At 45.3% G+C, this 13,560-nt stretch overlaps 1 protein-coding gene across 3 annotated transcripts in view; it reads right to left on the bottom strand.

Moving 5' to 3' along the window:
- Positions 1 to 255: 255 nt before the first annotated feature.
- The window catches only part of SENP7 (SUMO specific peptidase 7), a 177,379-nt gene continuing 164,074 nt past the window's right edge, over positions 256 to 13,560 (bottom strand). For all 3 annotated transcript variants that reach the window (XM_069757698.1, XM_069757699.1, XM_069757700.1), the window contains one exon: positions 256 to 548. In XM_069757698.1, coding sequence (XP_069613799.1) covers positions 417 to 548 — 132 coding nt within the window. In that variant the 3' untranslated portion in view covers positions 256 to 416. The remainder of the gene's footprint in view (positions 549 to 13,560) is intronic.

Here is a 13,560-nt window from a genome sequence, read left to right as displayed (position 1 = left end):
CGAGGTAAGCAAGAAGTAGGGGGTGACGGAAAGAAATATAACTGCAGGGTCAGACACCACAGGTTTTCCCTGTGGCTTATTACTGTTGAAAAAGGTCTGCACATAAAGTAGGATAGAAGATGTCTAATTAAAATTATTTGGAAAAAATTTAAAAGCATCTCAGCAATAAAAAAATGTACTGTATGTCATCGGTGGACATTTCCATGCACAAGACACAAAATAAAAACTTGCCACATATTTAAACGTTTGCTAAAGTTTTATATTCACATTTTCTTTTTATTCATTTAAGGATATTTCTACATATAAATAATTATAAACACATTCGATGTCTTCTGCTCAGTCTTTCCATAAATACACAGTAAACAAGCTTCCTATTGCTGCGACATAAGGTATAGAATAAGGCGGTGGCTGTCTCCTTAACGCTTCTCAGATTGCTGCACATGTAGCTTTAGAATCAGGTTTCTAATCTTATCCCTTTTATTCTTAACCACACTAGCCGGAAACCAGTTCTGCAAATGCATCGGAGGATCAAAGCTTTCAATAGGATTCTGTAAGGAAAGCAAAAATTAAAATGTTTCTTCAGTAGTTAACATTTTTGATAATATTAAAGAACTACCATACAATGGTTCTTAAGGAGAATGTTCTCCAACATTTTTTATTAAAAAAATGGACCTTAAAAGTTTAGTGTACACAATATTCAAATTTCCCTTTAAACAAAAAAGGCATTAGCTGAGGTTCTTCTCTGGGGCAATTACCTTCTCCCATTTATCAAGTTCTCCAATAATAAAAAGCAGCATCATACAAGGAAAAAAAAAAGCAAAACCCCACAGTGAAGCAGACTATCCGTCTGATCCGGGGCAAACTTGAAATGTCTCACTTTAACACTCTCCACTCCCATCACTTTCTTACGGGAAAGCGAGGAGAGGTGCAGTGTGAAAGCGCTGGATCAGTGAAGATCATCACGGGAGGAGCATTTGTTACATACAGGGTGGAGCGCGGTAATTTGCTTTTTTGCACTGCATGCTGTGGCGGCACTGTCAGTCGAAGAGAGGAGAGAGTGGGTGTGGCTTACAGTGGCTGATGGGAGATTTGTATTCCTCTGCCTTTCAGTTGCCATCATGCAGTGGACACGTGAGGAGAGGTCATTTTGTGTTGAAGCGTATTTTTCAAATGCCCACTCGATCATTGCAGTGCAGCGTGCTTTTCGTTTACAATTCGCTGTTCCTCCACGCGGACGTGTTCCTGGACGGCAATCAATTGTAAATTGGGTGAATGCATTCAGAACAGCATGGAATGTGTCATGTGTACGAAGGGGACCTGAGAGAAGGATTACAACACCACAAAACATCGAGAGAGTTAGAGCAGCAGTACTGCAATCTCCGAAACGCTCTGCTTGGAAACAATCATTTGCTCTTGGCATTTCAAGACGTTCTCTCCACCGGATTCTTCATGATGAACTGAATTTTCACCCGTATAAAATGTGCGTGGTCCAACATTTGTCAGCATGGGACTATTTGACACGGCGGACCTCTTGTGAAGACATGTTAGCAACGATACCCCGTGAGGCAATTGTGTTTTTTTCTGATGAGGCACATTTTCACCTCAGTGGGTGTGTAAACAAACAAAATATGCGTTACTGGAGTGAAACAAACCCCTGAGAAGTTCACGAGAGACCTCTGCATTCGGACCGCGTCACTGTGTGGTGCGCCATATCACGAGTAGGCATCATTGGTCCTTACTTTTTTCAGGATAATGGTCGTGCCATAACTGTGAACTCCGAACGGTACTTGTCTATGATACAGGATTATTTTCAGCCGGCTCTTGAGGCAATGGAACTAGAGGATACATGGTTCCAACAGGATGGTGCCACTGCACACACAGCGAGGGTTACCATGAATTGTTTGAGGCAAATGTTTCCTGGACGGCTTATCTCTTTGAGGGGAGATGTGAACTGGCCAGCACGCTCACCAGATTTTGCCCCATGCGATTTTTTTCCTTTGGGGTTACCTGACGTCTAAGGTGTATATCAACCGTCCCAACACCTTGGAAGACCTAAGGAACAATATTGAAGCTGAAATTGGCAGAATACCAGTGGACATGCTTGTTAGAGTTCATGAAAACTTCAGAAAACGTATGCAGCAGTGTGTGGATAGCGAAGGTCGACATTTGCCAGATACACTATTTAAAACCATGTAAATTAAAAATTCCATTACTGTTCAGTATAATTAAAATATAAAATAAATTTTTCTAATGATCATAATTTTTTTATTTCATTCCCAAATCAGCAAATTACCGCGCTCCACCCTGTACTTGTAGTAGGTCTACAGAGTTGTACCGAGGAATATTAAGATTGATTGTATGCCTTGAAGTAACAATGAGTTCTCAGCATGGTCAAGTGTGGCACATCAAGTTCTACCAGATCACACAGAGAACCAGCTTTGGCAACTTTTGCTTTCTCTTCCCCCCTCTATGATGTTGCCTTCTTACGACTTGGGCAGTCATTAACCCCTTCAAGTTGCGGCCCTTTTTCATTTTTGCGTTTTCGTTTTTCACTTCCCTCCTTCCCTGAGCCATAACTTTTTTATTTTTCCGTCAACATGATCATGTGAGGGCTTATTTTTTATGGGACAAGTTGTACTTTTGAACGACACCATTGGTTTTACCATGTCTTTTACTAGGTTTTTTGCTAGGTTCACTAAATGCTAACACTAACCTGCCATTATGATTCTCTAGGTCATTATGAGTTCATAGACACCTAACATGACTAGGTTATTTTTTATCTAAGTGGTGAAAAAAAATTCCAAACTTTGCTAAAAAAAAAAAAAAAAAGTGCCATTTTCCGATACCCGTAGCGTCTCCATTTTTCGTGATCTGGGGTCGGGTGAGGGCTTATTTTTTGCGTGCCGAGCTGATGTTTTTAATGATACCATTTTTGCGCAGATACGTTCTTTTGATCGCCCGTTATTGCATTTTAATGCAATGTCGCGGCGACCAAAAAAACGTAATTCTGGCGTTTCGGATTTTTTTTCTCGCTACGCCGTTTAGCGATCAGGTTAATGCTTTTTTTTAATTGATAGATCGGGCGATTCTGAACACGGCGATACCAAATATGTGTATGTTTGATTTTTTTATTGTTTTATTTAGGATGGGGCGAAAGGCGGGTGATTTAAACTTTTATATTTTTTTCATATTTTTAAAAACATTTTTTTTTTTACTTGTGCCATGCTTCAATAGCCTCCATGGGAGGCTAGAAGCTGGCATAGCCTGATCGGCTCTGCTACATAGCAGCGATCATCAGATCGCTGCTATGTAGCTGAAATGCAGGTGTGCTGTGAGCGCCGACCACAGGGGGGCGCTCACAGCAGGCCTGCATCAGTAACCATAGAGGTCTCAAGGACCTCTATGGTTACCTTCCTGATGCATCGCCGACCCCCGATCATGTGACGGGGGTCGGCGATGACGTCATATCCGGCCGCCCGGCCGGATGCGGTAGTTAAATGCCGCTGTCTGTGTTTGACAGCGGCATTTAACAGGTTAATAGCAGCGGGTGAATAGCGATTTCACCCGCCGCTATTGCGCGCACATGTCAGCTGTACAAAACAGCTGACATGTCGCGACTTTGATGTGGGCTCACCGCCGGTGCCCACATCAAAGGGGGTGACACGGCATGCGCAGTACTAGTACGGCGCATGTCGTGAAGGGGTTAAAGGGGGAAAACGTAAACACCACAAAGAATGTCTGTTAAACCTCATGAAGTGGCATATACTTCTTCAAAAATCAGGAGTATCTGACTCCCGCATGCCACCTCATCAAGACTGACGTTTAACAGCTGTGTAGACAGTGAAACAGTTAAGGAAAGTAATTTCTCACAACTAGTTTATAAAATTCAGAACTTTGTTAATATCTATTTTGTTTCTCCATTGACAATTGTTGGATGGCTTGTTTTAGGCAAGGGTTTTTTATTGGTACCTTTTAGAAGGTACATATAGTGCTTTGATCACTTTGTAGCACATTTTTGGGAGGTATAACTGCAATATGGACAAAACCTTTTTTTAAGCCATTTTCCATGTGGGTTAAACAATTCTATATCTTGATCAGACATACCGGTATATAAAATATCCTTTTTTCTATTTTTTTACAGGTTTGGAAAATTCACGTGATTGAAACTTTTTTTTTATTGAAAAAAGAAGAGTTTTAAATATTTTTTATTACTTTTGTGTCCCTCTTGAAGACTAAGACCAGTAATTATTTTATTACGTGCACTGTATACTGCAACATTTCATAGGAGTGCAAAGATGGTGATGACAGGGGCCTCAGTAGGTCCAGTGCTGCTATGGTAGCCCCTTAGCACTCTGCAATTGCAGGGAAACGATGGGTGGGAGTCGGAACAGAGGCCCATGCTGATCAGTACCATTTAAATGCTGCTGTTAGAGACTGGCTGGGCACGTAAAAGGTTAAACAGCATCTAGCTCTGATCAGTGCTGATAGGGCAGAATCTAGCTATACAAATGCAGACATCATATTTCGTGAACGGATCAAGCTTAATTCCTGAACCCACATCACACACCTGCATCTGACTTGGGGCACACATCTAAATGCTACATTGAGAAGTGGCTAAAGGATATGGACACCTCTGGTTGAAGTTTTTTCAGCTAAATGCATTTGAGTGCATATAAAAATACTTTTTAATCTGGATTTCATCAAAAATTTGGTTCAAATTAGTTTTCCAAGTCTTTACATATTTACTATACGCAGTGAACTACAGAGTGCATGGAGAACTTTTAATCCATCGGTGAGCTTTTCTGACTGCAGAGTTTGTAACTCCTATCTTTCTTCTAAGCTTTTCTTACTGCTTTAGGCTATGTGCACACGATGTGGATTTGCTGCGGATCCGCAGCGGATTTTTCCGCGCAGAAATGCTGCAGAACCGCACTGTGATTTACAGTACAATGTAAATCAATGGGTAAGAAAAAAAAGTTGTGCAGAGGGTGCGGAAAAATCAGTGCGGAATTGCTGCGGATTTAAAAGAGGTGCATGTCACTTCTTTTGTGCGGATCTGCAGCGCTTCTGCACCCCTCCATGATAGAAATCCGCAGTGGCAAAAACTGCATAAAATCCGCATCAATTCAGCGGCAAATCCACACAAAAAAAGTGGCAAATCCGCAACTGCAGATTCTGCCAGGAGATGCGGATTTTGTTCAGAAAATTCTGCACCACGTTTCCTACGTGTGCACATAGCCTTATAACCACATGACAGAGTTCAGAAAGAGAGATAAGGTCACAAGGCCAGCAGTAAGAAGCAGCTCACTGGCGGATTCATTATTAAGAAAAAGTTCACTGGTGGATTCATTGTTAAATCATTCTGCAGCTCATAGGGTGCACTGCTCATATTAATTTTATTATTTATTAATTTTATTTTTTACATATTTCCATAACCTTTTTCTACAAAAAATACATCTGCCCTAACTATACAAAATAGGGATTTTTGTGTACTCAACGTAAAATCCTTTTCTCCGAGCCAATCATTGGGGGACACAGGACCATGGGTGTTATGCTGCTGCCACTAGGAGGACACTAATTGAACACATAAAAAATTAACTCCTCCTCTGCAGTATACACCCTCTCTATGGCTAATATTGAACCTGTTCGGTAGCAAAACAGTAGGAGCATCAAACAAAAGACAATAAACTATGTCAAAACCGAAGGACTAACAACAAGCCGATAGGCTAACAGGGTGGGTGCTGTGTCCCTCAGGACCATGGGATATCCTAAAGCAGTCCTTGGGTGGGAAATAACACAACTGCTAATACCCCATGTACCGCTAGGTTATAGCTGTGGTACTGCCAATTGCAGAATGCGCCGGCCAAGGGCAGCATCTGCCGAGGATTGAGAATGAACGTGGTAGTGTTTTGTAAAAGTATGCAAACTGGACCAAGACACAGCTTTGCAGACCTGTTGTGCTGACGCCTGGTGCCGAATGGCCCATGAGGCGCCCACTCAATGAGTCGAATGCCCTTTAATCCCTGCTGGGACAGGAGTGTTCCTGACATGGTAGGATTCCTGAAAAGCCGAGCGGATCCACTTGGCTAGCGTGGCCTTTGAAGCGGGTAGACCCTTCCTAGGTCCCTCTGGAAGCATGAACAGGACATCTGACTTGCGGGAGGGAGCCGTCCGAGAGATGTACCGTCGAAGAGCCCTAACCACATCGAGAGTGTGGAGAGCTTTTTCGAAACGATGGACTAGTGCCGGATAGAATGAAGGCAAAACAATCTCCTCGTTGAGGTGAAAAGAGGAAACAACTTTGGGTAGGAAAGAGGGGGAAGTCCTTAAGACTGCTTTATCTGGATAAAAGATCAAGAATGGGGGTTGGCAGGAGAGAGCTGACAACTCCGAAACTCGTCTGATTGAAGTAATCGCTACTAGAAAGACCACTTTACAGGAACTAAAAGTTAGCGAGATGTCCTGCAGTGATTCGAAAGGAGCCTCTTGAAGGACTCCGAGAACAAGATTAAGATCCCAAGAATCCAACACCCTGAATGAACGTCTTAACCGGTAGTCTGGTGGCAATTTTGCGTCGGAATAGAACTGACAAAGCTGACACTTGTCTTTTAAGCGAGCTTAGAGTGAGACCCAATTCTAATCCTGATTGGAGGAATTCCAATATGGAAGGAATGGAGAACACTAGAGGAGAACGTCCATGGGCGTTGCACCATGAAAAGAAAATTCGCCAGGTGCGATGATAAATGCGCATGGATATGGGCTTCCTAGCACTAATCATGGTGGAGGACACCCCAGGAGAGAATCCAGCTTGGGCTAAAATCCAGGATTCAATGGCCACGCCGTCAAAGACAGGGCCCCGGAGTTCTGGTGGTAAATCGGGCCCTGTGAGAGTAGATCCATGCAATCTGGTAGCCGCCAGGGGACGTCGGAGTTGGACGAGTTTGGCATACCATGCCCGGCGCGACTAGGATCACTGGTAACCCCTCTGCTCTGATTTTCTTGATGACCCTCGGGAGCAAGGGGAGAGGGAGAAAAATGTACGGGAGCTAGAACTGATGCCACGGCAGCACCAAGGCGTCTGCTCCGACGGCGCGTGGATCGAGTGATCGGCACTGAACTGGGGAACCTTGTTGTTTAGCCTTGAGGCCATGAGGTCCACATCCGGAGTCCCCCAGCGACAGCAAATCTGCTGGAAGACTTCCGGATGGAGAGACCACTCTCCCAAGGCGAGGCCCTGGCGACTGAGAAAGTCCACCGCCCAATTCTCCACACCGGGGATGTGGATTGCGGAGATGGGTGAGTGGTTGCTCTCGGCCCAACGGAGGATATGACTCACTTCGTACATGGCCGTCCTGCTGCGGGTTCCCCCTTGACGGTTGATATACGCCACTGTTGTAGCATTGTCGGATTGGATTCTGATGGGGTAACATAGTAACATAGTTAGTAAGGCCGAAAAAAGACATTTGTCCATCCAGTTCAGCCTATATTCCATCATAATAAATACCCAGATATACGTCCTTCTACAGAACCTAATAATTGTATGATACAATATTGTTCTGCTCCAGGAAGACATCCAGGCCTCTCTTGAACTGAGTTCGCCATCACCACCTCCTCAGGCAAGCAATTCCAGATTCTCACTGCCCTAACAGTAAAGAATCCTCTTCTATGTTGGTGGAAAAACCTTCTCTCCTCCAGACGCAAAGAATGCCCCCTTGTGCCCGTCACCTTCCTTGGTATAAACAGATCCTCAGCGAGATATTTGTATTGTCCCCTTATATACTTATACATGGTTATTAGATCGCCCCTCAGTCGTCTTTTTTCTAGACTAAATAATCCTAATTTCGCTAATCTATCTGGGTATTGTAGTTCTCCCATCCCCTTTATTAATTTTGTTGCCCTCCTTTGTACTCTCTCTAGTTCCATTATATCCTTCCTGAGCACCGGTGCCCAAAACTGGACACAGTACTCCATGTGCGGTCTAACTAGGGATTTGTACAGAGGCAGTATAATGCTCTCATCATGTGTATCCAGACCTCTTTTAATGCACCCCATGATCCTGTTTGCCTTGGCAGCTGCTGCCTGGCACTGGCTGCTCCAGGTAAGTTTATCATTAACTAGGATCCCCAAGTCCTTCTCCCTGTCAGATTTACCCAGTGGTTTCCCGTTCAGTGTGTAATGGTGATATTGATTCCCTCTTCCCATGTGTATAACCTTACATTTATCATTGTTAAACCTCATCTGCCACCTTTCAGCCCAAGTTTCCAACTTATCCAGATCCATCTGTAGCAGAATACTATCTTCTCTTGTATTAACTGCTTTACATAGTTTTGTATCATCTGCAAATATCGATATTTTACTGTGTAAACCTTCTACCAGATCATTAATGAATATGTTGAAGAGAACAGGTCCCAATACTGACCCCTGCGGTACCCCACTGGTCACAGCGACCCAGTTAGAGACTATACCATTTATAACCACCCTCTGCTTTCTATCACTAAGCCAGTTACTAACCCATTTACACACATTTTCCCCCAGACCAAGCATTCTCATTTTGTGTACCAACCTCTTGTGCGGCACGGTATCAAACGCTTTGGAAAAATCGAGATATACCACGTCCAATGACTCACCGTGGTCCAGCCTATAGCTTACCTCTTCATAAAAACTGATTAGATTGGTTTGACAGGAGCGATTTCTCATAAACCCATGCTGATATGGAGTTAAACAGTTATTCTCATTGAGATAATCCAGAATAACATCCCTCAGAAACCCTTCAAATATTTTACCAACAATAGAGGTTAGACTTACTGGCCTATAATTTCCAGGTTCACTTTTAGAGCCCTTTTTGAATATTGGCACCACATTTGCTATGCGCCAGTCCTGCGGAACAGACCCTGTCGCTATAGAGTCCCTAAAAATAAGAAATAATGGTTTATCTATTACATTACTTAGTTCTCTTAGTACTCGTGGGTGTATGCCATCCGGACCCGGAGATTTATCTATTTTAATCTTATTTTGCCGGTTTCGCACCTCTTCGTGGGTAAGATTGGTGACCCTTAATATAGGGTTTTCATTGTTTCTTGGGATTTCACCTAGCATTTCATTTTCCACCGTGAATACCGTGGAGAAGAAGGTGTTTAATATGTTAGCTTTTTCCTCGTCATCTACAACCATTCTTTCCTCACTATTTTTTAAGGGGCCTACATTTTCAGTTTTTATTCTTTTACTATTGATATAGTTGAAGAACAGTTTGGGATTAGTTTTACTCTCCTTAGCAATGTGCTTCTCCGTTTCCTTTTTGGCAGCTTTAATTAGTTTTTTAGATAAAGTATTTTTCTCCCTATAGTTTTTTAGAGCTTCAATGGTGCCATCCTGCTTTAGTAGTGCAAATGCTTTCTTTTTACTGTTAATTGCCTGTCTTACTTCTTTGTTTAGCCACATTGGGTTTTTCCTATTTCTAGTCCTTTTATTCCCACAAGGTATAAACCGCTTACACTGCCTATTTAGGATGTTCTTAAACATTTCCCATTTATTATCTGTATTCTCATTTCTGAGGATATTGTCCCAGTCTACCAGATTAAGGGCATCTCTAAGCTGTTCAAACTTTGCCTTCCTAAAGTTCAATGTTTTTGTGACTCCCTGACAAGTCCCCCTAGTGAAAGACATGTGAAACTGCACAATATTGTGGTCGCTATTTCCTAAATGCCTGACCTGCGAGGAGATGGTGAAAACTGTGTAAGACAAGTGTCATCGCTCGTATTTCAAAGATGTTGATTGGGAGACGCGACATTCGAGTGGACCAACAACCCTGTGCCGTGTGGTGGGTGAAAACTGCCCCCCAGCCCAAGACGCTGGCGTCGGTGGTCACCACTAACCAGTTTACTGGGAGAAAAGACTTCCCTTGGTTCAGGGAGTAATTCAGGGTCCACCACATGAGGGTTTACCTGTCCGGCGAAGGTAGATGGAATCGACGGTCGAGCGAGAATGGGCTCCTGTCCCAGGCCAATAGCAGCGCATGTTGCAAAGGATGGAGATGGAACTGTGCGAACGGAACGGCTTCCATCGCTGCTAGCATTTTCCTGTGGATGCGAATGCTGAAACAAATGGAGTGAAGAACAGGGCGGGAAAGACTGCGTGCTCCCTGTTGTAAAGCCAAGACCTTTTCTGGAGGGAGAATGACCAACCCGCAGGAAGAGTCCAGGATCATGCCAAAGAAGGAAATTCGCTGAGCTGGTACCGGAGATGACTTCTCAAAGTTTTTGTTTTCCAGCCCAGGCAAGATAGAGTATCCACTGTGATACCGACGGACTCCTCGAAGGCTGGATAGGATGGGCCTTTGATCAGTAGGTCGTCCAGATACAGAAGTACCACCACTCCCCGAGTGTGATGAATGGCCATGACAGCTGCCATGATCTTGGTGAAAACCCTGGGGCGGTGGCGAGGCCGAAGGGCAAGGCCACAAATTAATTGTTCGTCACGGAATGCGTATCGTAGGAACTGTTGATGAAAGGGAAAAATTAGGATGTGGAGGTAAGCATCCTTGATGTCTATGGATGCTCTTTCCATGGACGCAACAACAGAACGTAGAGTCCAATCTGAAGCGTCGGACCCTGACAAAGTTATTTAACATCTTTAGGTCTAGTATGGGTCATAGTGAACCGTACTTCTTTGGGACCACAAATAGGTTCGAGTAAAACCCCCTGAACCTTTGGTCCTGGGGGACCGGAATAATGACTCCATCTCTTCGGAGCACCTGTATGGCCTGAAGAAAGGCTGATGTCCTTGTTTTGGAAGGAGAAGACTGGAAAAAACGTGTCGGGGAGGGGAAGAAAACTCGATTTTGTATCTGGAGGACACCAGTTCTTTGACCCACTCTCAATGAATGACCGAGAGCCAGGCTTGACGGAACAAAAGTAAGCGACCGCCTACTTTGTCAGTGTCCGCCGGATATAGTGGCGAGTCATTGTGCAGAAGGTCTAAGGGATCTGGGTTCCTTAGAGCTGGATGACCTCGGTCTCGGTTTCCAGGTACGGTTAGGTCTGTATGAGACCTGGGAACCTCAGTCTCCACGCGGAGATCGTCCTTAACCCGAAGAGAAGGTTGTAGAGCAGGGGTCCCCAACTCCAATCCTCAAGACCCATCAACATGTCATGTTTTCAGGATTTCCTTAGTCTTGCCCAGGTAATAATTGCATCACCTGTGCAATGCAAAGGAAATCCTGAAAACATGACCTGTTGGTGGGCCTTGAGGACTGGAGTTGGGGACCCCTGTTGTAGAGGACCAACTGGAGTTGTTGTGAAAAGGCCCGAACCGAGGCTGCTGTTGCTTCCGAAAGGTCTTTGCTGAGGAAGAAATTGCGTCAGAAATAATTTGGTTTAGTTTTTCTCCAAATAATCGACCAGCTTGGTAAGGCAGAGAGGTCAATGCTTTTTTGGAAGCAGAATCTGCTCGCCAATCTTGGAGCCACTGGGCCCTTCTGATGGAGACTGCAAACAGCTGCCTGTGCAGCGAAATTGGCCGCATCTATAGAGGCGTTAACTACGAAGTCCCCGGCTTTAGCTATTTGGCTAGCGAGTTTTGCGGCCTCCGGGGGAAGATTGCTATCGTGGATGGTTGTGGTTAGCACCTCTGCCCAAGCGACCATTGCCTTGGCCACCCAAGTCGCGGCGAAGGATGGCAAGAGAGCTGCTCCTTAAGCCTCAAAGACTGAGCGAGTCAGGCAGTCAATTTGACGGTCAGTAGGGTTTTTGACTGAAGAACCGTCAGACAAAGATAAGTGTTTTGGATGCGAGGCGCAATACAGCAGGATCCACTGAAGGAGAGTGCAGCAAATCCTTCATTAGGTCTGGAGCGATAGGATATTTGGACTCAATAGGTTTTTGACCCGTGAACCGTTTATCTGGGTGGTCCCCGTGTTTCTGGACAATGTCGTTAAACTCAGGATGATTAGCAAATATTTTTTCGACGAGTATGGTCTTCTTAAAAGACACCACGTGTTCTGGAGTGGAAACGGATTCCTCATCCACCATTAGAGTCTTGTTGACCGCCTCAATGAGGGAATCAGGCGTCTCTTGACGGGTAGAGGAGTCCTGGATTAAAGACGCATCAGACTCATATCCAGAGTCATGTGTGCTGCGACCCTGAGGAGAATGGGAGCGAGACATGGAGCTCGCAGATGCCGAAGCACAAGCGTGATCTGGAGACGCGACATGGGTCCTCTTTCTGGAACCCTGAGCTCCCCGTAACTGAGTACGCCCCTGTAGGTAGACAGTTCCATACCAGCGCCAGAGTCCACCGCGGTCGGCAGAGGGGTGTTCTGACTTATGCAGGGACCCCGGAGAGAATCTATCGCTTTGGCAAGGGAAACCATAGATCATGACAAGGAAGCGGCCCACTCAGGAGGGCTAGGCTCAGCAGAGTCAGCGGCAACATTGACAGCGTCGGCGGCTGCACACAGGCCGGGTCACAATTCGTGCATAAATGGGTACTGTGGGCACGTAGCAAAGTAGTATTGCAAGTGGCACATTAGGTAAAAAAACACTGTTTTATATTAACCCGATTGGTCTCCTTAGATTGAGACATAGTGTGTCTTAGAGTTAGAGCAGAGTGTGTGCTATAGGTGCAGAGAAGGGGTTAAGCTTTCTTCCAGAGGCTGAAGCAGCTTACCCAGGATCCTGTGTGTGTTCCCAGGGAAGGAGTCGGTGTCTGGAGACCACAGAAGGGAGTTCGGCGGTCCTGTAGCGTTGAGAGGGTCAGATAGCGTGATCCCACCGCAGATGCTGGAAAAATATGGTCACCGAGACTATAAGCAGTGCCTCTCATTCAGGACGAGAAGCGCCAGGGATGTGGGCGGATATCCGGTGGTGGGCGGCGCCATGTTAATTGCAGCCTAGTCTGGCTAAAAGCTGGGGACTACATTTTTGGGGCCTGCCAGCTAGATAAAGAAGGGGCTGCGATGATCACCGGATGTTCCTCACCCCAGGGACCAGGACCATCCTTCGCAGGGAAGCGCGGGGGCTCATACTCACAGAGGCCGCTGCCACTGATGACATCCTGAGGGTATGAGCTCAATCCATCCTCCCTATAGCGGGGGATGGAGAGAACCCTCCTTCCGCCAGCGATCGTAGGGCTGTTGTAACGCTGTTAGGTGGGGGCCTCTGCATCCAGCTGTGTGGTTTTTTCCCGGTCCTGGAGAGGAACATGAAGGGGGAACCTGCATGTGCTCGCCGTCTTTCAGGAGTGGGGAGATCGGGACCATAAAGGAACCGTCGCCCCAAGGAAGTTTAGGCGTGCCCTGGTCGTCGCAGGAGAGGGTACGGGGAGGTATACTCCGCGTTCTTGCCTGTTGATGGTTCGGGGAGAACGGATCCTTGAAAGAAATCCGTCGCCCCCTCACTCCGTTAATTAAAAAAATAAAAATTTATAGAAAATTAAAAATAAGAACATTAGGGTCTGAAAAACCAGATCCAAGTGCCTCCTACAGACACTAAGCAAGAACTGGGTCAATCTTAGCCAGAGAGAGGGTGTATACTGCAGAGAAGGAGTTAATTTTTTTATGTGTTC

This window comes from Ranitomeya imitator, chromosome 3, assembly GCF_032444005.1.
Source record: "Ranitomeya imitator isolate aRanImi1 chromosome 3, aRanImi1.pri, whole genome shotgun sequence".
Taxonomy (NCBI): Eukaryota; Metazoa; Chordata; class Amphibia; order Anura; family Dendrobatidae; genus Ranitomeya; species Ranitomeya imitator.
This window is presented reverse-complemented; position numbering and strand designations above follow the sequence as displayed.